This window comes from Leptosomus discolor, chromosome 6 (assembly GCF_034619465.1).
Source record: "Leptosomus discolor isolate bLepDis1 chromosome 6, bLepDis1.hap2, whole genome shotgun sequence".
In the NCBI taxonomy this organism is placed as follows: domain Eukaryota; kingdom Metazoa; phylum Chordata; class Aves; order Leptosomiformes; family Leptosomidae; genus Leptosomus; species Leptosomus discolor.
Window position 1 is genome coordinate 8,454,149 of NC_141396.1, and position 23,741 is coordinate 8,477,889.

The 23,741-nt window shown below is 39.5% G+C and overlaps 1 protein-coding gene across 1 annotated transcript in view; it reads right to left on the reverse strand.

Moving 5' to 3' along the window:
- Positions 1–5: 5 nt before the first annotated feature.
- LOC104342646 (pancreatic lipase-related protein 2) overlaps positions 6–23,741 on the reverse strand; it is a 59,092-nt gene continuing 35,356 nt past the window's right edge. The window contains exons 6-18 of the mRNA XM_086466853.1: positions 17,496–17,621; positions 16,342–16,390; positions 14,736–14,890; positions 12,553–12,678; positions 11,018–11,152; positions 9,961–10,069; positions 8,756–8,875; positions 8,544–8,666; positions 6,090–6,205; positions 4,425–4,554; positions 2,925–3,036; positions 970–1,134; positions 6–69 (exon numbers count right to left, since the gene is read on the reverse strand). Coding sequence (XP_086322979.1) covers positions 6–69; positions 970–1,134; positions 2,925–3,036; positions 4,425–4,554; positions 6,090–6,205; positions 8,544–8,666; positions 8,756–8,875; positions 9,961–10,069; positions 11,018–11,152; positions 12,553–12,678; positions 14,736–14,890; positions 16,342–16,390; positions 17,496–17,621 — 1,530 coding nt within the window. The remainder of the gene's footprint in view (positions 70–969; positions 1,135–2,924; positions 3,037–4,424; positions 4,555–6,089; positions 6,206–8,543; positions 8,667–8,755; positions 8,876–9,960; positions 10,070–11,017; positions 11,153–12,552; positions 12,679–14,735; positions 14,891–16,341; positions 16,391–17,495; positions 17,622–23,741) is intronic.

The window sequence follows — 23,741 nt, forward strand, 5'->3', positions numbered from 1 at the left end:
GAGCCTCAGCAAAGCGCCAGGGCTTGCCACATGCTCGGCCGCACGGTTCCACAGCCGCAGAACACAGACCTAGCAAGGAACAGTTCAAGGAAATATTTTTCAGCACATTTTCTTAGCAGCAGCCTAAGATAATCAATATAAATCCCATTTCTATCTCATGTTAGGTCAAAGCATGAGTTCTAGAGACTGAGGACATGAAGCATGTGTTATCAAATGAGTTTTTAAAAAACTACTAGTTGGTGACTAATTATTAAATTTTAAGACATATTTGCCTTTATCCTCAGACTCTATTAACATTTTAATTTGGACCGGGAGTGAGCTTTTGAAGGGAATCTCTCACTCCATTTTTCACACTTACCACACTTTGGTTTACATGACGGTGTACATGATGTATCAGGGCACATCAGCTGGATTCACTTTGGTTAAAACTGAACCAAGAGGGGTGCTCCACAAGTGTACCTAACGTACTGCAGATGGCAGTGAGTGCCCAGTCCATGGGATCGCGTTGGAGTCAGCCTAAAGTACCCGGCCAAAGCAAGGAAACTGTTGCACTGTGCAGAGCTGTTTCTGCTGCGCTGTGCTACGTGCTAATGCAGATATAGGCACATGAAACCTCAGTTTGGGAGAAAAACTTGTAACTTGCTTACAAGTGCAGGGCTACACACACCCACACCCACATCCACACACCAGTTTCAGATTTGATATCTCCCTTCTTTGGGGAAGTCTGGCTGCAGTGCTGAGCTGGGAGGAGTAACTGTTGTCAGTCAAACACCTAGGTTCTGCCATGAAATTTGGATTAGGCTCTTATTTTCAGTGCATAAACCCACTTGCTTTAAGGGGTATGACACCATACAAAGGTGTTTGGGGTGCTTTTTCACTTTTTCTGTTTTTTGTTTGTTTTGTTTATTGTTCTCCCCCCCCCCCCCCCCCAGACCCACAGAATGCAACACCATTGGATTGTGTACTCACACATTTCCATTTTCCCCAGATACTATTGTGACTTCTTCAGCTCCCATACAGCCTCTCTGTACGTGACCTTGATGCTTTTTCCAAAGAAACTCAACCTTCGAAATGTTCCCAGAAATTTCTGTGTCAATGTAGTTCAAGTATGTGTTGCCTGGTTTGAAAGCTCCTCTGTCAAAAAAAAAAAAAAAAGAAGAGAAGCAATGCTCTGTTCTTCACAAATCAGGAAAAAAATTGTACAGTTTAGGCAGGAGATGAGTTGCATGATGCTATGAGAGTTGGAGCTTTGAATACTATTGTTATAATTTTATTACTTTTTTTTTTCCAAGAATTACTAATCAGGGATGTTAGGCAGAATTTTAGCTTTGAACGTGTTCTTGGAGAATATGTTCCCTGGGGAACACACAGGGCTCTTGATGCAGAGCTTCACTCAGATTTGAGACTTTCAGCTCAGGGTATCATGTCTCAGGTCCAGAAACACTAAGTTCTGTCCTCTCTGCTGACTAGTCCTTCAGGCCATGTAGCAAAGCCTTTTATAAAGTCATTGAACCCTAGATTTTTCATACATAATATATATCAAATACTTTTTTTGACAAACATTGTGACAGTGCTAAACTTAAGAGAAGATTAAAAAACCCCACAAAAAATGTATATATAATGCACCTTTAATTTAACCTTTTTCATAAGGATTATGAAGGAATGTCTTGTTGAGATTTGGTTGATTTCTTCTGCCGAATCAGTATTGCAATTTCTTGCCATCCGTGAAGCTATTGTGGTGATGCTGAAGCTGCCTCATCTCTCCCAACATGACTTATCCTGAATACCTGGAGCAAGTTCTGAGGACTAAGCATCTTTTTTTTTTTCTGTCTGTGGCTGAAGTCTGTGGCGCAGATACTAGCTAGGCAAAGTGGTGAAGGCCAGAAAGTCTTTGCGTTAATCTTACTTGAGGAAGCAGAGGAAACACCGTTCCTGCATATCTAGGGAGGTTGTTGTGTATCCCACTACAGACTTTCAGCCTATCAGGCTGAAATATCTATAAGTTTGTTGGTAGGTAAGGAGGAGATAGCAACTCAGAGGGATCTACAAAAGTATGCAAATGCTTAGTTGATTCCTATGCCTTTCAGGATGAAAAGACTAGATTAGTTAGCCCAGCCTTTGTCAGTATTGCCATGGGGCTTATTCTAGACATTATTTTTGGAAAAGGAGATCTATCTTCAGACAAGACCAAGTCAAAAAGTTCTTTCAGTGTTTCTGCTTGCTCTCAACCATGAAGAAAACTGAAAATTATAGTTTATGTCCACGCCTTCCGTGGTATCAGTGTTCACTGTAACAGAATGCACATTACAGCGGGACATTAACACAGAAATTACCTGCAGGTGTATTGCTGCAGTAGTGTATTTGCAACCAGAGGTACTCCTGGTACAGACGTAACAGGGCTGTGTTCAAACACAGAGGAGGCTGGTTTTATAGTATTTAAACCGTGCTCTTGACAAGGATCAGTTTATGAGATTTAAATTCACATTTGCTGGAAAAAGCTAGCCTGAGTGGACAGGAATCGTGGATTCCAGCACAGTTCACAAGCAAGCTGCAGCTTTCTTACTCCCGTGTTCCCCACGGGAAGGAATAGTTAAATGACTGTACATCATGCAGCTCTTTGTCTTCTCAGGGAAGATCACTAAATTATGTTTGAGTCCAGCAGTAGCCACAGAGCTCCTTGCTCTTGCCCATTTTGTTATGCTAATCATCATCCTCAGAAAAGAATATACAGAGCAAGAGACCAGCAAGCAGACTTTGACCACAATCTGTACCATGAGGAACTTCAACCACTTACCAACTGCTTTTATTACCAGTGTAAATCACAAATCAGACAGAATAAGATGAGACATGTAAAAAGAGCTGTGTATAAATTCAATATGATAACAATGATAGGGGCATTTTTTCAATAGTCATGCTAAACTTACTTGTCAATTGTATATTTCTTCCTGATCCCATTAGTTCCAGTCAAGGCTACATCTATATTTCCCTTCATGGTTTCTGTTGCAGATACTCTGACATGTATTTCTTTTCGCCAGCCTTTGAAAGCAAAATGAAACAGATTATGGTTGTAAAGAGATTTCTTTCCTAACGGTAAAATTTCTCATATGTTTCAATGTCTTTCAGGGAGAGGAAAGGATTGCTCAAATGTGCTTGTAAGCAAACAAAATGTCACTATTAAGGCAAATGTTAGTTCTGTGTAATTCTAGTAGTATTAATTTCCTTGACAGTCTTCTAAATCACAGATCCAGTCTTTGATGACTTACTGCCTATACTAGGTATTTAATCTGCCGTGGCCAATACTGTGCCTTGCTCTTCCACTTGGCCTCACTTTTAATTTGGTAATTTCTTACACTTATGAGCAATTTGGGGGGGCCTCATGGGTAGCATGTTAGCTCTCAACTATGAAGTGAGGTCCACTGGACTGCTGTGTTGTTAAAGATATATTAAACAAAACTGCCTGCTTTCCCAGGATGATCCTGACATACAGAGTGTTTAGGGCTTTTCTTATACCTGTGCGCAGCCGAGCAGCTGTCAGGAGACCCTCACCCCACATGTCTTTCTAAGCTAGAAATGGCGTCTCAGATGCAACAGCACACTTTGATTTCGAGCAACGAGGTTTGGGAAGTTTTTGTACTGGCTTTAGTTTGGGCTATTAAAAAGAGAATCTCTCCACCCACTTCATAAGGTTATATTTGGTTTCAGGCTATAATTTCTATAAACTCAACAGTTTGTAAATGTTGAAATCAATCTATTCGTACAACTTTGAGAAGTGGCTAGTTCCTGTATACTCAAATGATTTTTTTTTTCTTTTTGCTCTTTTGGAGACATGGTATAAGATTTTTTTTTTTTCTTCTTAATTTTGCTTTCATATTTTAGTGCCGGGTGAATAAGGACCTCAAAAGTCCTCTGTCATTTGTTGCCCTCGTAGTTCATCACCTGTGGTGGATTATAATTTATTTACAATTTTTCATATTTTCCAGTTCTGTGGATGCTTCTACGTTAATCACAATTAAAACTGTACTTCTTGTTACTCCCTGCCATTCTGACTTGATGAGCTTTGCAAAAATATCCTGAAATGATACAGTTTTATAAATTTTTGTCAATAAAAACAATGTAGCTTCTTTTGATTTGAAATTTTGCGCTTTCAGCATAACATTCCTTTCACCTTTACCTTTATAGAATTTTTGTAGCAAAATTTTAGCAGGTTTCTAACTCAGAGCTCAGCATCAGTTGATCTGTTTCTATAGTTATCTCAGACTTTCCCAGATAATGCTGGTACTGCATGTTCCTAACACACCTGAAACTCTAAATTTTGTACTGAGTGCTGCCCACTAACTCCAGCAGCTCTCTGTAAAAGTGTAAGGTATTTGTTGACACATAGTGCCTTGCCACTTTAGAATTCACCACCGAAAACGAGCACTTACGAGCATATGGAGGGGAGGGACCCGTGTTTAAATAAACCTTTTGCTGTTCTTTTTCAGTTTTATGTAGAAACTTATCAGCATAATGACCCATCAGTGGGCATCCTTCCTTTGGACATGGGAAGCAGTCTCCCTGGGGGAAAATAATATTGTCTGTTACAAGATGTTATCTGTTTTATTCACCCTTCTTAAAGTTTAAGAAATTAGGGTATTTCAGCTTTTCAAAGTACTTGCTTCTGAATTCAGATCATAGATTCAGTATTTATCAGTGTGGTGAAAAAAGGAGCCGAGATGGTCAGTGAGCTTATTTCATCTGGTTGAAAATCAGAGAGAAACATATTGAAAATCTGGTCTAATTCCTTACGCTCGTACAGAGACTGTAAGTAAATAACTTAATGCATGTTGTGCCTTACTGCCTGATCTGTAAAATACAGGTAATATGTTCATCTGTCATAGGGTCCGTTGAAAGGTTGTCTGCTAGTTATTACAGGGTGGGTAACCACATTTGCAAGGAGGTCTGGCTGGACAGCTCACTCATATGGTAAAGATATTTAAGCTTAGGAATACTGAACACATCGCTTTGGGATGTGTTCTGTCTACTTCTCAGCCTTTATTCCCATGCAGAACCTTAATGAAATTAAGCTACCTACATAGATCAAACATTCAGATCAAGACCTTGATGTCCATTAAAAAAAAAAGATAAGTGTGTATATTTTCAGTGAGAGTGATTTTTCAATTGCAGTTGAAAAATAACATTGTTATATTTAGACAGTTCAGTTTTGGTATTTGGGAGGTTCTGTAGGAACTGGTATTTGTGGACCTTTAGCTATTTGGGCATTAGATGAATAAAAGGCTAAATGATCATCATTACTTGTTTATTATGAGATTGAAAAAACCCATTTCCTTTGCATCACTAAATTGCACAGGGTTGAGGTTTTCAAATCCTGAATTACATCAAACTTTCAAGTTATATGGCAACATTGCTGTAAATATTAACAATGTTTCTGCAGTATTGTAACCGTTCCTTTTGGGAGTAGATGGAAATAAATTCAGACTCTTCTTCCTCCTTGACCAGTCCTCAGTTGCATTGCCAGAATCGGTCCACTAAAAGTCCAGTTATATCAGGCATGAAACCCCAGGACATTATGCTGCCTTCGTTCTTGTGCCACCTGAGAGCTGTGTGAGCAATGCTGTGCTGTATAAATATCTTCCCTGCCCTATATACTATGAATATTTACTGTTTATACAGCTGTTTAAACATTTCTGAAATCCAGAGGCTGTCCTCTTGATGATGGGTTCCATCAGGTTTAGATGGACTTCCTTCAGTGTCCCTTACTGCTGATCTATGCAAAAGGTGAACCCAGCCCCTGCCTCTCATTGCCCTCTCACTCAACTCTTCATCTCTCCCTTTGCAACTGTTTTTGGTGTTTATATTTACTGCCTTATTTTATTCTAGGGTTTTTTTTTTTTTTCGGTTGGTTGGTTGGTTTTTTTGAGTTTGCTGCTTTTACATTTTTGCCTAGTTTTAGGGTAAGGTCTGGATGAAGGCAGCCAGTGAGTCTGCATAGCCCACTCTGTATCCCATGATCCAGAACATAGATGTCATCCCAGAAATAAAGAGAAGGGCAGGGCTATAACCCCTCAGATAAATGTGTACCTGGTACTTACCAAGACAAAAGCTCGGTATGTTTCACACTGATACCCAACAAATCCATTCGGAGTGATAATACTCTCAGCATAGTACTGGAGACTTCTTTTATGTCCACATCCAATAGATCTATATTCTGGGCAAAAGCCCGGGTAAAAAAAGATTAAAGCTATATATTAACATAAATTCCATGCCAAAGCAACACTCGTGGGTCTTTTTTCCTCAAAAACACTTGTACATATAGTGATATCTCAGATTAAAAAATAATAAAAGACATATAAAATGCGAATTTTTGGGGTTTATAGTAAAGAATGTACTTAGGGCTACATATGTTTTTTCAACAGGGAAGAGCTAGGTTCTAATCCGCATGAACTTGTGTTCATGCTGAAGTTAACAAAGGTGGAGATGCACCGAGGCGGAGCTCGTGCAGCCTCCTGTCCTGCTATGTGTACTTAACTGCTTTTATTTTAGCGTGACACCTGAGGAGGATTTAGGAGAATTTTCCTTTGATATTTCAAAGACTGGAATAATTCATAGCTACAGCATTTGCAAAGCATATAGGAGTCACTGTGAAGTGGTTTTCATTTGCTTACCATTATCACAACATGGTATTTTGTAAAACCACATTTTCCACTCATTTCTAGAATTAAAGGTAATTGTAGTAATTATTTTAACGTCAGTGGCTTTCAATGTTTTTAAGCTGTAGAAAATCTGCGGTCATTTGACAGTGGTGATTCTGTGAAATGCTCTGAAAAGCAAGATGTTTGGCAGCGTGTCCTTGATTTTGTCAGAATTGTTTGAAACAAGTACGTTTTCCCATCAGAGTGAAATTTATAAGCAGTCAGTGCAAGAAAGAAGAAAGTGCTATTTGAGTTATATTTACAGGTCCTGTGTAACAAGTGTTGTCTTCATTGGTTCTGAAGTCCCTCCTTTGTCAAAGCACAATATACTAAAGTTAGGTCATATAAAAATAGGCTCTACTCTGCTTCAGCATGTGTGTGGGCTCACTTAATCACAGGGTGAAGCCTTGGAGGCACTGAAGTAGTTGCAGACTGGCACAGTTTATAGTGGAATCAGAATTTTACCTACTGTCGATATCTATGCATCTTAAAGACAGACCAGCTGGTATTGACCAGTTGACACATATTGTTCTTTACATAAGGAAAGAAAAAAAAACCACCAAAACCCCTCTGAAAAGTATTTTTGTCTGTTTTTCTTGAAAATAATCTGCATCATCAAGGCTTCCTGAGTATGTTTTCTTCATAGTTCCTTCTTTAAATCCAATTCAGAAAGGTCTGTGCTTTTAACTTTAAAAACCTCAGCTCTTATGGGTGGCTTGGTTTGTGCTGGTGCCAAATTCACTTAACATCTATACAATGGGAACATAATACTCCTCTCCCTACTGCATCAAACCTGTAGAAAGAAGTCACTAAATAGCATTTCTATAGCACTTCATACATAAAAACACTACATGAATGTAAATATTAACAAACAGAAGAGATATGCATAAAGTAAGGTTTAACCACGAGGCAGGAGTTAAGGCTGTTTCTATTTTTAGGACCTGCATAACCAACCAACTCCATCTGCTCATGTTCAATAGAACTGAGCTTCTCCTTCACCAGAAAACATTGCAAACAGCCTTGTGGTATGCATCCGGAAAATATTTATTTTTTTTGCTGAAAATGCAGACATGTTTATGGAGTCTGATTGGAAAGCGTTTTGGTTCCAAGTGACTTTGTGCACAGCCAGCTTTCAGTCCTCTTTGTTACTAAGTTCTCCAACCAGTTCTAAGACAGAGCATTCTTGAAAGCAAATTACTTAACTAGTGGTGGGGATTTCAGAACATTTAGCTGTGAATAACAGATGTTCTCATTTCTGTAGGTTAGGATCAGAAGACAGGATTTTTGGGATCTATTGTACTGAATCCCAGGGTAATTCTGATTAACTGCCCAGCTTTCTTTGAAGAACATGAACTATCACTGGAACAGTCATTTTATCATCTTCTGTATTTTTAACCTTGCGCTGTTCCCTTTGAAGACACTAAAGCTGTTAATGGCATGGATAAGTAGGTCTAACTCCAGTAATATTGGGACCGATATCTTTCTAGGGAGAAGGGAAGCTCAGATTTTAAACCACTAATTTTTGGATTATCCTTGAATGAAATTTTACCAATCCTTCATGCACGGAATTCCCACTGAGGTCAGTCTGTCAGCACAGTGGCAGGCTCTTACAAAGGTTGTGATGAACAGATCTGCATGCTTTAACTGAAGTTTCCATCTGGAATTTGCCTTGGTTAGTAAAAAAGAAAATTGGAGGGTATTTCACAGGCAGCTTTAAACCTTCTATTTTTGAGCGTTCTCCCTCTACTCCAAATCTGAGCTATAGAAATAATATATATATTCAAAAGGCTTTAGCTAGCCTTTATTTCTAATTGTAGCTTATAATGAGGTATTACTTCTTTAAAATATACTTACCTCTCATAAGGTCATTGATATTCCGAGCTGCAGGAGGCACATGAAGCTGCTTGCATCCTGGCATCTTCTTCCCACCATTTGGGTAAAAATCCAGGTGGCCAGAAGTCTGAAGAATCCCTGGAGCTGAAACACACAATGAATTGAGGCTGATCACTCTCAGGTACGCTGCGGATAGCTTCTGTGTTGGTGTCAGCCCTTCCGTGAAAACTTACCAAAGTCAAAGAAAAGATGACCAGCATGAGTATGAATTATATCAACAAATTTTGCATCTGAAGGGTCCAGCCTAACTGTTGTAGGAGTATACTGGAAAAGGGGCCCAGCTGGATCCAAACCTAAATGAATAGAGATATGTCTGATTCAGTAAATAATAACGTATGTATGTCATCACATAGAGTGTACACACACTGTAGGTCATTACATTTCTGCCTTTACTCCACTTATAAAAATCCATTTTGTGGTCCAAAACAAGCAGGGTTTTAATAGAAAGGTGGCTGAAGGCACTGCAGCACAGTAAAAAGCTGTTGGGTGCTGTTGGGTTGTTTTTGCGTGTTAGTGAAAAATATGAAATCTTGATATGTTAATCTGAGTGTGTGGATTTGTTTGAGAATTTTTCTTTGGTCAAAAATCCATTTTTATTTCCAAAAGAGCTTGGTTGAAAATGTTACCCCCTCATTTCAGTGTCAGTTAGCTCTCTTCGCAGCTAAAGCAACACAGTGCTGAACCCAGTTTGTCTGAATTGCTTATGTGACTACTTACTGCGCTCACAGCTTAGTCAAAACAGTGTCTATGTAGAGAAAAGAAAGCAGAAAATAGTAAGCCTTTAAAAAAAAGTGATGTGTGAGTGTGTCATGACACTGTGTCTCTGTGTAGCTATGCGACTAGGAGCTTTCTGCGTTTTCAGGGTGTCCACGGCTATTTAGTGTCTCATCATGACACACTAGGTCTGGGTTTTTCATTTTTCACTTCAGATTTCCAAGTTTTTGAACTGCTGACAAGTTAGAATGGGCTTTTAAAGCCAAATATGATGAGTTGTTAATGTTTCACAAGTCTCTTATTCCATATGTGATGCAGTATTTTGTTCCTCTTATTTTATATCAATAAAAATCATAACCAAGTGCTCCTTGGGATTGTGATCTGTGATAAGTGACCTCTATTTAGCCACAGTCAGGACAGTTAAGCCTTTCTGATCTGTTGCAGTCAAGCCTGTCTCAGAGCTGTGAACCTTGACATGTGAAATGTATGGCATGTGATAGCACATGGCGTCACTTGTGTGCCATCATGCTAGCTGTGTACTGTGAATTATGACAAACCAGCACCTTGTGGTCTGTATTGTGTGTTTAGAAGGCAGCAGTGATTCTTCAGTTCTCTTAAGTTGCATGAAAATATAAAGATTCATCAGTTGAAGTAGCTTTGGTACCTGTTATTCTTCCTATGCCAGGTTTCCTTCTCCCTGCCTCCCCCGCAGCATGTGCTCCAAGACTATGGCCGATGAAATGAATGTTGGCAGGAGAGTAGCCATAGTCTTTCTGTGATGATGTATGGAAAGGAAAAACCAAGTGTGTTAAGTGGGGGATACAAGGCTGCAGCACCGCATCACAGCCTCGTGCTGTGCCAGGATGTGGCCAGACCAGCGGGCAATGGCGAGGAGTGTCTTGAGTGAGAAGTTACTGTTGCAGGTAGTGGAATCTGTACCTCTAAAGAGAAGCAGTTCCCAACTCATCCCATCCTCTCTCATATCATGCCTCTGGAAGGGGGTAACCTCTGTCAGGAATTTGCCCTCATGATAGAAAAGAAGGAAAAGGGAATTGCTGCACATGGCTCTCCTACATTTGCACTGATTGCTTATCCAAAAGATGAATGACCCCACTGCCTCACCCCTGTACCTGTCTGTCCGGTCAGGTGGAGTTTTCAGTGCCTTTGTCTGTGGCATACCCTCTATGTGAATCAAGCGGCCATCCCGCTATGGAGATGCTCCACCACACAGGTCCTGCAGGACGGGGAGGACCATGCCAGGAACGCTGCTGGTGTGCCAGGCTCAGCTGAGCTTCTGCCTGTGAAGCCTGACACCGTTGGCTGCAGGAGGGCTGCTTCTCTGCACTGCAGTTCAGTTCTTTCAGCGCGTGTGACCCACCGAGGAATGTTTTAACTGTGTTGGTCCCTTTACCACTCTTCACCCTAGCAGTTTTGCTAGGCAGTCTCCAATCACGTCTTACCCAGTAAAAAGCCCATCATGAGCAAAACTTCCAGAAACTGTGGCCTGTAAGCCTTTAGGGACATGCTCATCTGCAGTCTGACGCTAAAGTTGGTGTTCCCATTTGTGCAGGATTAGAGACTTTTTGTGACATTTTCAGCTGCGTTATTGAGTACCTCTGTACTTCCTAACTCAATGGTATCAAACCTAACGGTGCTACCCTGAACACAGCCTTTACCATACAGACCATGCACCAGCTTTCACATTCCACAGCTACTTTTACCTCAAGAAGGTTCACCAGACAGACCAGCTCAGCCCCTACAACACGGACATTGTTAACTGCGTCAGTGTACAAACCGCTAGAGCCACCTCTCCAGTCAGTCAAAATGCAGTTCACATCTTCAGTATGAAACATGGACTGATGGAAAACATGAAACAGAAGCAAACAGTCATGAATTGTAATTGTAGCAGGCTATATGCAAACAATATTTTGTTTTCCTATAGGTGGGGGCTCTGTTTATGTGACTGGTAGAGACACATCTTTAGTGATTCAATTCCTGTTACTACTGAAGGATGAACATAAGGAAGCAGAGCAGAAGCAGTGATTTGAACACTGTATAAAGACACACAGAATCTTCCTTCAGTTCTGTTTTCCATTCCAGATGCCTTGGTTGGCTTTAGGGTATCAACTCTTCTTAATGACAGTACCCCAGTGTCTACATTTAGCCTGTATCTGGGGCTAAACTCTAACAGTTGCTCTGTCACCTGAGAACCCCTCACCAGCCAGGGAGGGGAATTGGGAAAAGGAGCAGAGATCTGTCGGCTGAAGTCAAAACAGATTTAATGAGACAGCACTGAGGTATAACACCTCACCAACAGAGGTATACAAAGCTATACTCAGCCAAAGGAATATGCAGCAGTCACAAGCAACAGGAGAGCAGTCCTTAGGAGCAGGGAGGACACCAGTCAGAACCCCAGCAGGAACCCCACAGGAGCTCCCTCTCCTCAGCAAACCTTCCCCCTTTACAATGACCATGACGTTACAGTGTGGGCTACCCCTGCAGCTCACTCAGGTCAGCTGCCCTGGCTGACTCAAACTGCTAACGGCCTGCCAGCAGGGCTGGGCTGGGATTCTGTCCCAGCCAAACCAGGACACCCAGTTAGAAAAAGATGATAGTATGACTTTTTTATTGTCCAAGCTTTATTCTTCAAAATTCATATGCTTGGATCATCTTGTTGAATGTTGAAAAACATTCACAAATTTGTGTTCATGTGCTTGAATTGTTCAGCCCCAAAGTTCACACATTTTACCGAAATATTCTATTTATACGCTTCAGGCAAAGGGACATTCTGGTTTTTTATTCTGAAACAATTTCATTTTTTAAATGTGTCTAAATAACTGAAATCAATCTGCCGAACAAAACATTTTGTTTTTATTAGATCAAATACCTCACTCAAATGGAAATGTTTATTTTGACCTTTTGCTGAGATGAGAAAAGTGGCTTTTTCTTTCCCTTTATTATTGGCAAGGAATTGAAAAATCGATTAATTATATCTTTCCCTGCGGAGGTAAATGAAGCAAAAGGTCACTTAGCAGAAGGCTGAAGTGCACTATACTCATAGCTAGGAACAAGAAGGGGGTCATGTGGAACTAAGCTTCATTCTGAGGTTTTTTTTCCCCTCATATATTCCCTGAAATAACAAGAGAACAGAGGTGTAAATTTTATGTGGGAATTTTAAGAGAGTTTATGGGGTGATGTGGGTATTTGCACTTTCAGATACAAGTAAAAGGACTGTCAGACAATAGTCATACCATACCCTGCATATATTTGTTATCCAGGGGAGATCTGCTCCAGCAAGATGGCCATGAATAATGAAGCGAGTTTTCCTGTGTGTTCGGAAATTTGAAGCTCTGATAGTGGAAGGATTTGTAGCAGAAATCTTCTGTGTCCGAAAAAAAAATCAACCAATAAACAACACAACAAGCACCTGACTATTCCATCCTAGTGTACATTTTGATACGGGGCAGAGAACCCCAATGGTTAAGGCGTAGTTCTGGACTCTGAAGAGATGGGTCTTGTTCCTCACTTGTAAACTCCTTGCTGGGGGATATCAATTAATCGCTTCAACAAATGATTCACTTCCTCTAGTTAATTGAACTAATGATACCAGCATCCTTTGCACAATGCTTTGAGATATACTGGTACAACATGCCATGTAAATACAAGGTTTTATCAAACTTGGCCATACAAATATGACGACAGCAGCTTCTGCAAGGTATTATGCAGTTGACTTTGAATCTATACCTGGTTTTCTTTCTTTCACCTTTGAAGACAAGACCTTCATTGCTAAGCTTATTTATATTTTATGAGAAAGACCACCAGGCTTACAACATCAGAGGCTGTAGAAATTTTGGGGTTTATTGAGAAGGAAGGCACTCTCTTCTTTTAAAAAAAATCTGGATACTGTGTTTTAAAACTTGGCTCTTACTTATTTTTTGTTATGATTTCATAAGCTTAAAGGGGCTGTCATGCACAAATTAGCACACATCTCACCTTCAGTGAAAGACTGATAAGGTTAAAACCTCATAAGCCCTTTCAGCTGGAGATGTTGGACTTGTTCTGAGGTGACTCAAACAGGAGAAATCATTAAACATCTCCACTGCTTGTGACTGCCATTTATATTAAAAAAACCATACATGAAGCCTTTTTCATGTAATGTAAGCCAACAACAGCAACAAATTTCTCCCCCCCCTACGCCTTTTTGATATTAATTTGCATAATTTTTCTTGCTCTTTGTCCAAATAAAATTCACACTCTCTAATGGTCATTTGTCTTCTTTCACCACACTAGTCTGTAGCTCCACTAAACTGCTTCATGTTGTGGATGAGCCCAGACACTTCCAACACCTTGAGCATCCTGCTGTGACCTTTTCCCAGTACTTGCTGATCTTCAGAGGAAAGGGCTGACACACTGTTGGCATTAGTACATTCCCATTTGGTCCATCCTAAACAGTCCTGCAGGCTCCTTTTAGCTACTTCCATTTATCACTGTTACAGTCCAGAGCTTCCCCTCACTGCCACTATTTTGTAGACATTGTAGATATCCTCTCTTTTTAATTTTTTTCTTCTATACATCTCCAGTCTCTGCTGTCTCTAAGCTTCTCTACCTGCTATGTCTTCATGAGGGGTAAACTGATTCAGGTCTCTGTAGGAGAAACCTCCAAGTTCTCTCCATCGTGTATCTTACCAAGGCTTTTTCTTTAGCTTTTTATTCTCCATTTTTCCTCAGTCCCAGTCTTCCCAAAAAAAGTGTTTAATATTTGTTTATTTTCTTTTTCCATCCCCATTTCATTCTCTTTTTGGTTGTTTCCTTCTTTTTCCACATATGATTTCATTATCTTCATTTTTCTTTAGCCTGTCATTTTCCTTTCTAAGCTTTCCTTTAAAGTTTCATCCTATTATGCTTCCACTGTCTGGTGAACACAGATACTTTCTCTTCTGATCTTCACTCTTAACTATCTACCTGCTTTTATGGCTCAGCACTGGCCACCACACAATCAGAGCCTCCGAGACCAATTGTACGTAGTTTGGAGGATTTAGTAATCGTGTATATGAACCACATCCCTGAGTCGTGTGTATGGGCCTGAAACATGTTTTTAATCTGGAGGCACACAGGAGCCAACATTGACCTTTCCTACCTCTGGCTTTATAAAGTGAAACCTGAAACTGAATTTGGGCCATTAGCTAACTCTAGAGAAGTATATAAAATATGTCCAAAATATCTCAGAGGACTTGTGTTAGAAGGCTGGGATTAATATGTCTTAAATATACCTGGCTCATCAGAGAGCCAAAAATTCTGATGGATTGTTTGTGTGTAATATAGAATTGGGGCTTTTTCTGGGAGACTTATGAGCAAAAATATGGGAGAAAAGAAACTGTCCATATAATTTGTTGAATGTGTTGCACACTATCCATATTCAAAACCAAAGCAGTTTCTTACTTGATATTTCATGATGTTGTCTCTAGTGTAAAGAAGGAAATTGGTGTTCACATCTTCTGGAGAGCTGGGCAAGCCTGCCAGTTCTCTCCCTGGGATCCCAGACCAAGGGGGGCTATCTGTAAAGCATCCAAGCCTTTTGTAGCAAACTTCCCTTCCTGAAGTGTGCAAGGAAAAAGGTTAGTGTTCTGGGAAAGTAGCAGGTTAGGCCGCCACCACTGTACAAGAAGCTGGCAGGATAGTGTTTATACCAGGGAAGCAGACAATGGCTGATTCAGGTTAGGACGGCACTTGCGTTCATTATCCATTAAGGGGCTCAGTTGTGCTCTTGTGCCTTGTGCATGTAGCAGGGACTTGAACTTCAAGACTGATTCCTGCTGCAAATATAGTGTAGAGCTCAGCTTGATGAGCTCAGGAGAATGTAGGATGTGTTTGGCCAAACATATTGTTAACACAGTCATCAGAAAAAGACAATATCTTAATCCTTTATGGATGCAAAGAACAAACCAGCTTCTGCTGCCAGCGCAGAGCAGTCCTTCAAATTAGTACTAATGCTCCAGGGACTATCTAAATTGTTATTTCTTGTGCAACAATTAATGAAGGAGTAAAAAAAAAAAAAACCACAACAAAACTAGTTGCTCCACAATGTACTTAAACATCTCCCATATACTTTTACCACCACAAGATTTTAGTGGAAGCAATAAATTGGAATTTAAGTGGAAGCCTAGAGCAAAGCACAGCCTCAGGAAGTGTGGTCTGTGCCTGAAGAACTAGAGTTTTCCAATTTCAATTGTGGCTTTAATACAGTAATGATGCAAATATGACATATGGGTGTTGCCATTAATTGTCATCCTTGTCACTATCATAGCACAACGATTGCGAAATCCCAAATAATTTTTATTGCTAGTGGAAAGATACTGAGAACAATGAGAAACTGTTGTTACCTGGGATGGGTGTCAGATTCACACTACATCAGACTGTGACTTAATCTATTCATTACTCTGTACAAAATGCAGGGGCAGAGCAATATATACTGGAAATACATCTAGAGAGAGAAGATTTAATTGAGGAGCTGCAGCTAGACCCCACAAGTGACCCAGTCATTTTCACAGGGGTCTTTCCTCTGATGCCAGCAAACTTTTGGACTCTGCGTTTTGCTTTTCTCTGCTCTTTCTGTGTGTCCATCCCTGTTGAAATATTATTTCTTATTGGTAAAGAGGTGTTTTGGACTGGGACTATTTTCTTGTTCTCTGCATAGTGCTGTGAAGAGTAAGTGCCTAGGCTGGCATTACAAGTGGTGTAGCTGCCAAAAATGATGGTGTGGGTTGAGGGCAGCTAGAGAAAAATATTCTGGAATAATTTAGATATCAATTCGTGTATAAAAATACATTTCGAATTCCCGTTCTGTTTGCTAGCTGCAAAAACCTTTACAGAATTAAAAAGTAGTAAGTTAAAGGTGGGAAAGACAGGATGTAACTCAGTGCGCCTAATGAAGAAGTATGTTAAATCTGTTCCAAAGCACATCTTTTTCCTAAAATATAGATATTCTGGTGTAAGCTGCAGACAACAAATTTTACAGTTTATAGACTATATCAATTATGTGTCTTACCTCTGGCTGCATCAAGAAGAAGAAGAGTAGTGATCCAAACTACAAACATCTAAAGCAAATAAGAACACAATTCAAATCTAATTAAAAATAGAATCTGGAATTCACCTAAAGGTTTCTTGACCCATTAAAAAAAAATAGTCGTAGTGGCCATAGAAGTACTTCAGGCATTTAAGAAGTTGGATCCAAAAGAATCAACATTTCCTTAAAGATAGCAAGGTTTCAAGAAAATACCTTTGGGATTCTTTCTGTTTGCCATGGAGATTTTGCATATGCAGGATATCCTCTAAGCATCTCTTAAAGGTTGTCTTCCTGACCTTGACAAACAGAAGTTTTTTTCTTCTCTAGAGCTGCAATTTATGGGCAAGCAAATGAAAATCTTAAAGGATTTGCAACAACCTATTTTTACAGAGTGAAGTTTCTTCTAGCATTTAATAGAAAAGCTACTCACAGAACTGCTGTTCAGTGATTTTGTTTACGAGAATCCAGGAAAAAACATAATTTATGTTCCTAAATCATATAAATAGTCTTGAAAACTCATTTTGATCATTGCTATCAGCCATGTATGCTTATCAGCCCTGATCTGTTTGATCACTTAATCACCAGCTGATAGGTGAGCGGACCAAATGGAACCAGTCATTTACTTCTATGTGAAGTAGGGAAAGCCTTTTAAGTGTAGTCTCACTACCACTACTAGTAACTTAACTTCAAAGGAAAAGAAGACCATTCTTAGAAAACTGTAATATCAGGCCCCAATCCTCCATTAAGGCCTGCACAGGCAAAAGCCCTGTGTGCCCTTCCTGACCTCCCCACCCCCAATCTCCCCAGTCCCCTAAAGTCTATAACACACTGTTAGGACCAAAGAGTTCATCCCTGTGAAACCCACTGCAGGTTCAAGCATGACCTGCTTCCATCTCCACTCCTCCAGCCGTTCGCTGAATACTTCACGCCTTATCATGATGCACCTTATTTCTGTTCCTTAGATGTTCTTGGCTCCAATGTATCCCATTTTACCTTGGCAAAGCTCAGAGCAAGTCTTTTGGGTCCACCGCTGCGTTGATTGCGGCAAGCCTTGCAGAAGCCCTTTGAGGAGCCTGGAACGAAGCAGGACAGCACTGTTCCTGCCCTCCGAGGGCACGCAATGAAGGGACGCTCACCCCACCACTGTTCCACGATGCTTGCGTTCCCAGCTGCATCTGTGACTTTGTTGGCCAGTGCCAAAAGCAGGACACTTCATCCGAGATAACACCAACCAGGTCAGACCAGTTGCTGTGTGACTCCACCTGTTTAATACAAAGTTTCAAATAGGGTGTTATTGTCACCCATCAGTAATTATTTTTAAAGCAAGAAAGTGTTGAGAAGTGTGATGTAAATGCTGAACAAACACACGGCCTTTCAGGATCAGGAACAAGGCTCTTGCCATCAGCTGGGCTGCTCATCTCTGTGGATGCCTAGTTGGGATTCAAGGGAGACAGCATCATCCCGGAAGGCTGTAGCAGAGCCCTGATCTTTTAGTTCCTACTCCAGCGTTTTAATAACAAAACCATGCTTTCTGGAGCTGATCCCTGCCTTAAATAATTCACAGTCTTAAGCAAAATTTTCAAATTTGTATTTGATAGTTAAGTCTACTGTTACAACATCAAGGCACAAACAAAGTGTTTGGGATGAGCTAGGATGTATGTTCACAAGGTTTAAGCTGCTACTTGAGAAAAGGTAGAAGAGAGAAGGATGAAAAATGATAAAAAAAATAAATTGCACAGTCTGTCATCTGTTGTTTGTTCACCTTGTAGTTCTCTCATCTATAATCCTGCTAGTAGATGAATTACTTGACTTTTCTTTGAAAAGATGACAGAATTGCTTTTAAACAAGGGAGAACAGTTCCTTGGGCAGATTGTCACCACATCCAATCATCATGAATCTTCGTAATTAAATTGTATTAATTGCAGTAATTTTAGTTTTTAGTGTTTTGATAATGATGTCTTTTCGCATAGTACTACTTTGTTGTCGTACTATTATGTTAGTATTTCTGATTAAGCTTTCCTAGAAATCTTTGCTCCTGTGTGTAAGTCCTTTACTTATGGTTCTGTGTTTCTATGTAGACACAAATGAGAAACTCACATCTCAACATTTTAGTGTTAAACCCTTTAAGTAGATTGGGTGATTATTGGCACCTCCTAAGCCAAGGGTGTTCAGAAAGGGGAGATTCCCTTTTGGTATAAGTCATCAGTCAGTAGAAAGGATTATCTCACATCTAGTACATACACATATGAACTGACTTAAAGTGATTCTTAAGAGTGACAGGTACAAAAACATTGCAGGCTTTTGTTTGTTTGTTTTGTTTTGCTTAGCTAGGCTTGAAAGACTAATTTCTTCAGATGCAGATTGCAGAAGCAAATAGATCCTTCATCTCTGTGCTCCACAACCCTGGAGAAAATGAGGAAGGAAGGCTAGTATGTAGCTCAGGGAGTTTATTGTTTTCATTTCTTCAGGACTAAATTAGTCCAGTAAAGTGCTGAGTTATTCACATTAAAATCCATTTGAGTTCTCTTCCACTCACATAATTAAAGCTTGTTGTTAGGGTGCAAATTGGTCAGTTAACCAATCACCAATAGAATTCAGCAAACAAAAATCCTGACCAGGTGTTTGGAAGAAACAGTTAAAAGATGCAAACACACACACAAAAGTGCCTGCTTCCAAGTTACCCTGTCCAAAACTGGATTCAGTGATAGTGGGTGCTCAGATCTGTGATATAGTGTCACATTCAAAATGGGTGGATGCTTAGTTTTTTATAGCTCTGAGAATTTATAGACAAAATCAGAAAGGCTAATTCAATAAAAATTAAGGGCCCCACAGAAAATCAATATCTAATCCACATCACCTGACTGATTTAATTCTATTGACTATATATAATATAGGATCAAAACCTCACTTTGTTCTATTTTCACAATTTCTTTCCACTTCAGAAGGAGAGTTTACTGTGGAAACAGCTCACTCAAACTTTTGAACTAATGTAGCTGATTCAATAAATTATTCACATTAATTTGAATACATAGATTTTACCTATTTAGATTATTTTGGTGCATATGCTCTCTGGTGACCTCAAGAAATCAGTATTACTCAATACATTAAGAAGCCTTTCTAGAACCTGCTATTATATTCCCAAACTGTACCTCAACCCTCTGCTGCAACATGGACTTCGATAGCAATCTGGTGGCGAAGATTTCACATCACTTACACAATTCAGCGATGTTGCCAAGTTAAAATTAGAATGACAACATACTTAGGGTCTTTTGATTTTACCTATGATGAAAGCATCATAGTCTCAGGTCCTAGATGCACACGTGTACTATACAAGTCTTATAAAGCATCATTCTGGCTAGTATTGAGCATTAATTGGAGCTTAACTTCTTTAGGCTTTTCTCAGAACACATGAAGCGAGTATTTAGCGATATGCATACTGCCTTTCAACAGCCAGTGAGACACCTCAGCTCTCCTCCAGTGTTTAAGATGAGGTTACCGGAAGGGCAAGGCATCTTCATATTTGTGATGAGTTAGTCAGAGGATTTATTCCAGCAGACAAGCATGAAATGGGTTTTCTATTCTAGTTTAGTAAAACCAGAAAAGCGCGTAGCTCAGCAACATTGTTAGATGTCAGCAATTCTGTGTCAGCTTCTGGAAAACTACTCACTTTAGTTAACTTCTTCTGTATTCTTTGGGACCTGTGTAGGAAGGAGCAAGCCACGAAGTGCTGACTATCTGTTCCTTAGAAGTTCTTGGGAATTTCGCTTCCATGAACTTGTCCAAGCTGTCCCTGAAATCGTGCACAATTCTAGCACACCCAGCATCCTCTGTCAAAACTGCCAGCTTCGTTTCATGCCCACTGTTACCACTGTGGAAGAAAATGAACAAGTCATTTTGTATTTGCCTTCTCCATGATCCTCTTCATTTCATAGACCACATTCACATCCCCCCATTCTTTTCCAGGCTGACCTTTTTTTCCCCTTATATGCCAACGGATGTGGGAAAAGGACTGCTTCTTCCATTTGGCTGGAGTAGATGAACGTTAGCCTTTTGCCCTCCATTACCAAACCGAGTAAGAAAGATTCCTTCTGCCCTAAAGTTTTGTCAATGAATGTGTGTTTTCTTGAGGGATGGAGTGTCCAAAGGTGGAAGGAGGCTCTTTCTGCAGCTCAAAGACAGCTTTGTGCAGTGTCTCCTAAGAGCTCCATGCTATTGCATCATTTGTAATAGAGGAACTTACGTGATGATGTACAGTGCATATAACATGATAAAACCCAGGACTAATAGGGATAATTCATTTAAGTTATTGCGCAGGGCTGTCATGCTTTTTTTTTTTTTCTTTTTGTCCTTTAGTTGTATTTACATCCACTTGTCACGTCTTAATCTGGAGAGCAAAATTTCTGGGCAGAGACCTGCCTACCTACCTACCTCTGCCCATTGTGGGGTATGTAATTCAGTTTTGGGTCGTGTATGAACAATTTTTGATATAAATGGCAACAGTAATGTAAAGGTCACCTTTTCCAGCCCATCAGTTGTAAGGCCTTCCCTAAGGAAGTGACACTTTTGAATAAAAATCAGCAAGTATTTTTCTATTCTTTCCAGTCTGCTTGGCTGCTGAAACAGATATGAAAGGATTATTATTCTTTTTATCTGCTGTTCCTTTATTATGAACCAGCTTCTAATACTTTTATTGATGCCAATCCCAATGGGATCACTCATGGAATAAAATACTTCTTAGCTAAAGAGAGAGCACCAAATGTTCCAATTGCTTTGTATTTTAATACCATTTAAAATAACAGTTGTTGCATAACTTATTCGTACCTCCCATAGAAGCCAATATTTTCTCTTGTACTTCTTGAGGTGAGCCTGGAGATACTGTGAGATTTGATCTATAATGCTCGTGACTACCTTTTGTCCCAGAAGTTAAAATAGAGTGAAGAAGTTGGCTGCTATATATTCTCCTCGCAGCAATATGTATTTTCAAGGAAGTGAGTGTGTAATTAACCATCCTTTATTCACTGTGGTTAACTATAATACCTACTGGCACTCCTGAGCAGATGAGCGAGGAATGATTAAACTTCACAAGGAACACTGCAGGAAACATTCTCCTGAACTTCATCTAGCCTTCTAACACCTAAATCAAGAAGTGCTTTCTAGCCTGGTCTGTCCTGGACATATCTCGCATACCTGCATAGGTCTGAAACATCCCACTGCCATGCTACAAAGCTGTTTGATTCAGTGTCAGTTTAGAGGTCCTAGAAAACTGGAGATCCATACCCTGTTGATTTAAGAGAGCAGAGATAAGCATCCTCTTTCAGCCCTAGTACTGTTTAACTTTCATTTGGCAAAATTCCATAACAGCAATTTTAGATTTGGAAAAAAGGGGGGGGAAAAATCGTATTTGCATAGTGCTTCAGTCTGATAGAATATCCCTCTCCCTGGGACAGTTTAGAGAAGAAAAGAATTCAAGTAGTGTTAGTGAGTTCAGGCTTTTGAGATTGAAGAGGTGTACTTTATTGTTTTCACATAATAATGGTGCAACTGCTAATAGCCATCTGGTTGGTAATAGATTATGTTTGTCTCAACAGCAGCTACTTACAGGTTGTAAGATTCTAGGCTACATATTTGAAATACATACGGTAGGTCAGACTCACTGTTTGAATTCAACAGTTAGACTGATTTACACCAGGTAAGCTCTGAAATTTATGTCTTAATAGAAAAAATAAATTTATTCCCATGGTTATGTCTTAGTTTGAGTCAAACAGAATTCCAAGTGAGTCGGCTTTTCATAGTTTCTGTGATAAAACACTCTTGTACTCTACACATATTCTGAGGACAGCAGTGAATTTAAAAGTATAGCACAGGGAACTGAAGAATGTGATATAAGCAGAAATTTTTAAATCTTTTCCAGCAAGGTATTTTAAGGCCTACAGACACCATGTGTATTGATCTAAATTTCAGCATGTAAATTAGTTAACTGAATTGCAAAATAATGAAAGAAATAAATAAACCTTTAGACTTTTCCCAACCAATTGCCATTTTTTCTTTCTCTCATCAGCCATCTAGCATGAAATTACTGGGTTTGTACTTTTGAAAAATTAGAAATTATTTTTAGAAAAGACAATTAAATACCATATAAAATGGATTTCACAGACTAATGGGAAAGCATGGAATAAGGATTCTAATCATAGCTGTTTTCCACAGCCCCATAGAAGGCTATGGTAAATGATTTGTAATTGATCATGATGAATTTTATTATATGGTTTAAAGATTACACAAAGTGGTGGGATAGAAGCTCTATCTGAAAGCCTTTGATTTTGTATTTCTGAATTAAAGTTGGTGGTTATTAGTAAAATAGGAAGACATCCTTGATGAGATAATTTGGACAAATCTCTATCTGGTAGCATAATTACTGAAACACCATGCCTTTAGGAAGCACTATAAGTTTTTTTAGTTGCTGCTTCTGTCTGAAATCAAAGACGACATTTTCTATTAAACAACTAACATCAGCTTGCAGAATGGCTGAATTATTTTCTGTATGTTGATAAAATCATTTTATGTATTTATTTCTGAAAGATAAGTCTAAAGATAGAGACATAGGCATCCTGCATATTGTGGTCCCTCACCAGATTTACCCTGTATTTCAATCTTAAGCAGGTTTTAATAACCTTGTATCTCATTTTTCTCAAACCATTAAATGACTATAACTGTCAGAGCAGAACGCTCCATATTTAAAAATGGATGATAAAGTCAATAGAACGATACTAATTTATACAAGCTGTTAGCTGCTCTTAAATAGAAACACCTAATAAAATAATTAAGTGGTTTCATATCAGGCCTTTGATGAGATATGTGGCCTGGTTTACGTGGGTTTTGTTGTTATTTTGCAAGCACTGGTTCTGTTCCATCACATTTCCTTTAACTTCAGTCGACTGCAGGAGGTCTATATCAAGGTGCTGTTATGTTTGTGTCACCATCTTTAGGTTCTTAGCTACTTGTAGAGTGGCAACTCATGTAATGTTTTAATAAAACTGCATATTGTTTTTGTGGTATCCTCTACACTTGCAGCCTAACTGCAGGTTTGTGTTCATCCTCAATTTGTATCTTGTCTGGAAAGGAGGTTGGAGTTTGGAGCTGTGCACCTAAGGCACGTGATGATCTATAGATTTCTTCCTCGGAAGGACCCCTGGAAGGGGCTGGCAGAAGGAGAAGCAGCACGTGGAGAGTTCCCGAGGTCTGCTTGGTGCCTCTCACCAGCTTTGCCACTCCCTGTACGAAGGGATGACTTACACAGGGAATAAACTTTTATCATATTTGCTTGTGATATAAGACTGACTGTAAACCGGAAGGCTTCTTTATTTAGCTTTTGAATACTGCTGTTT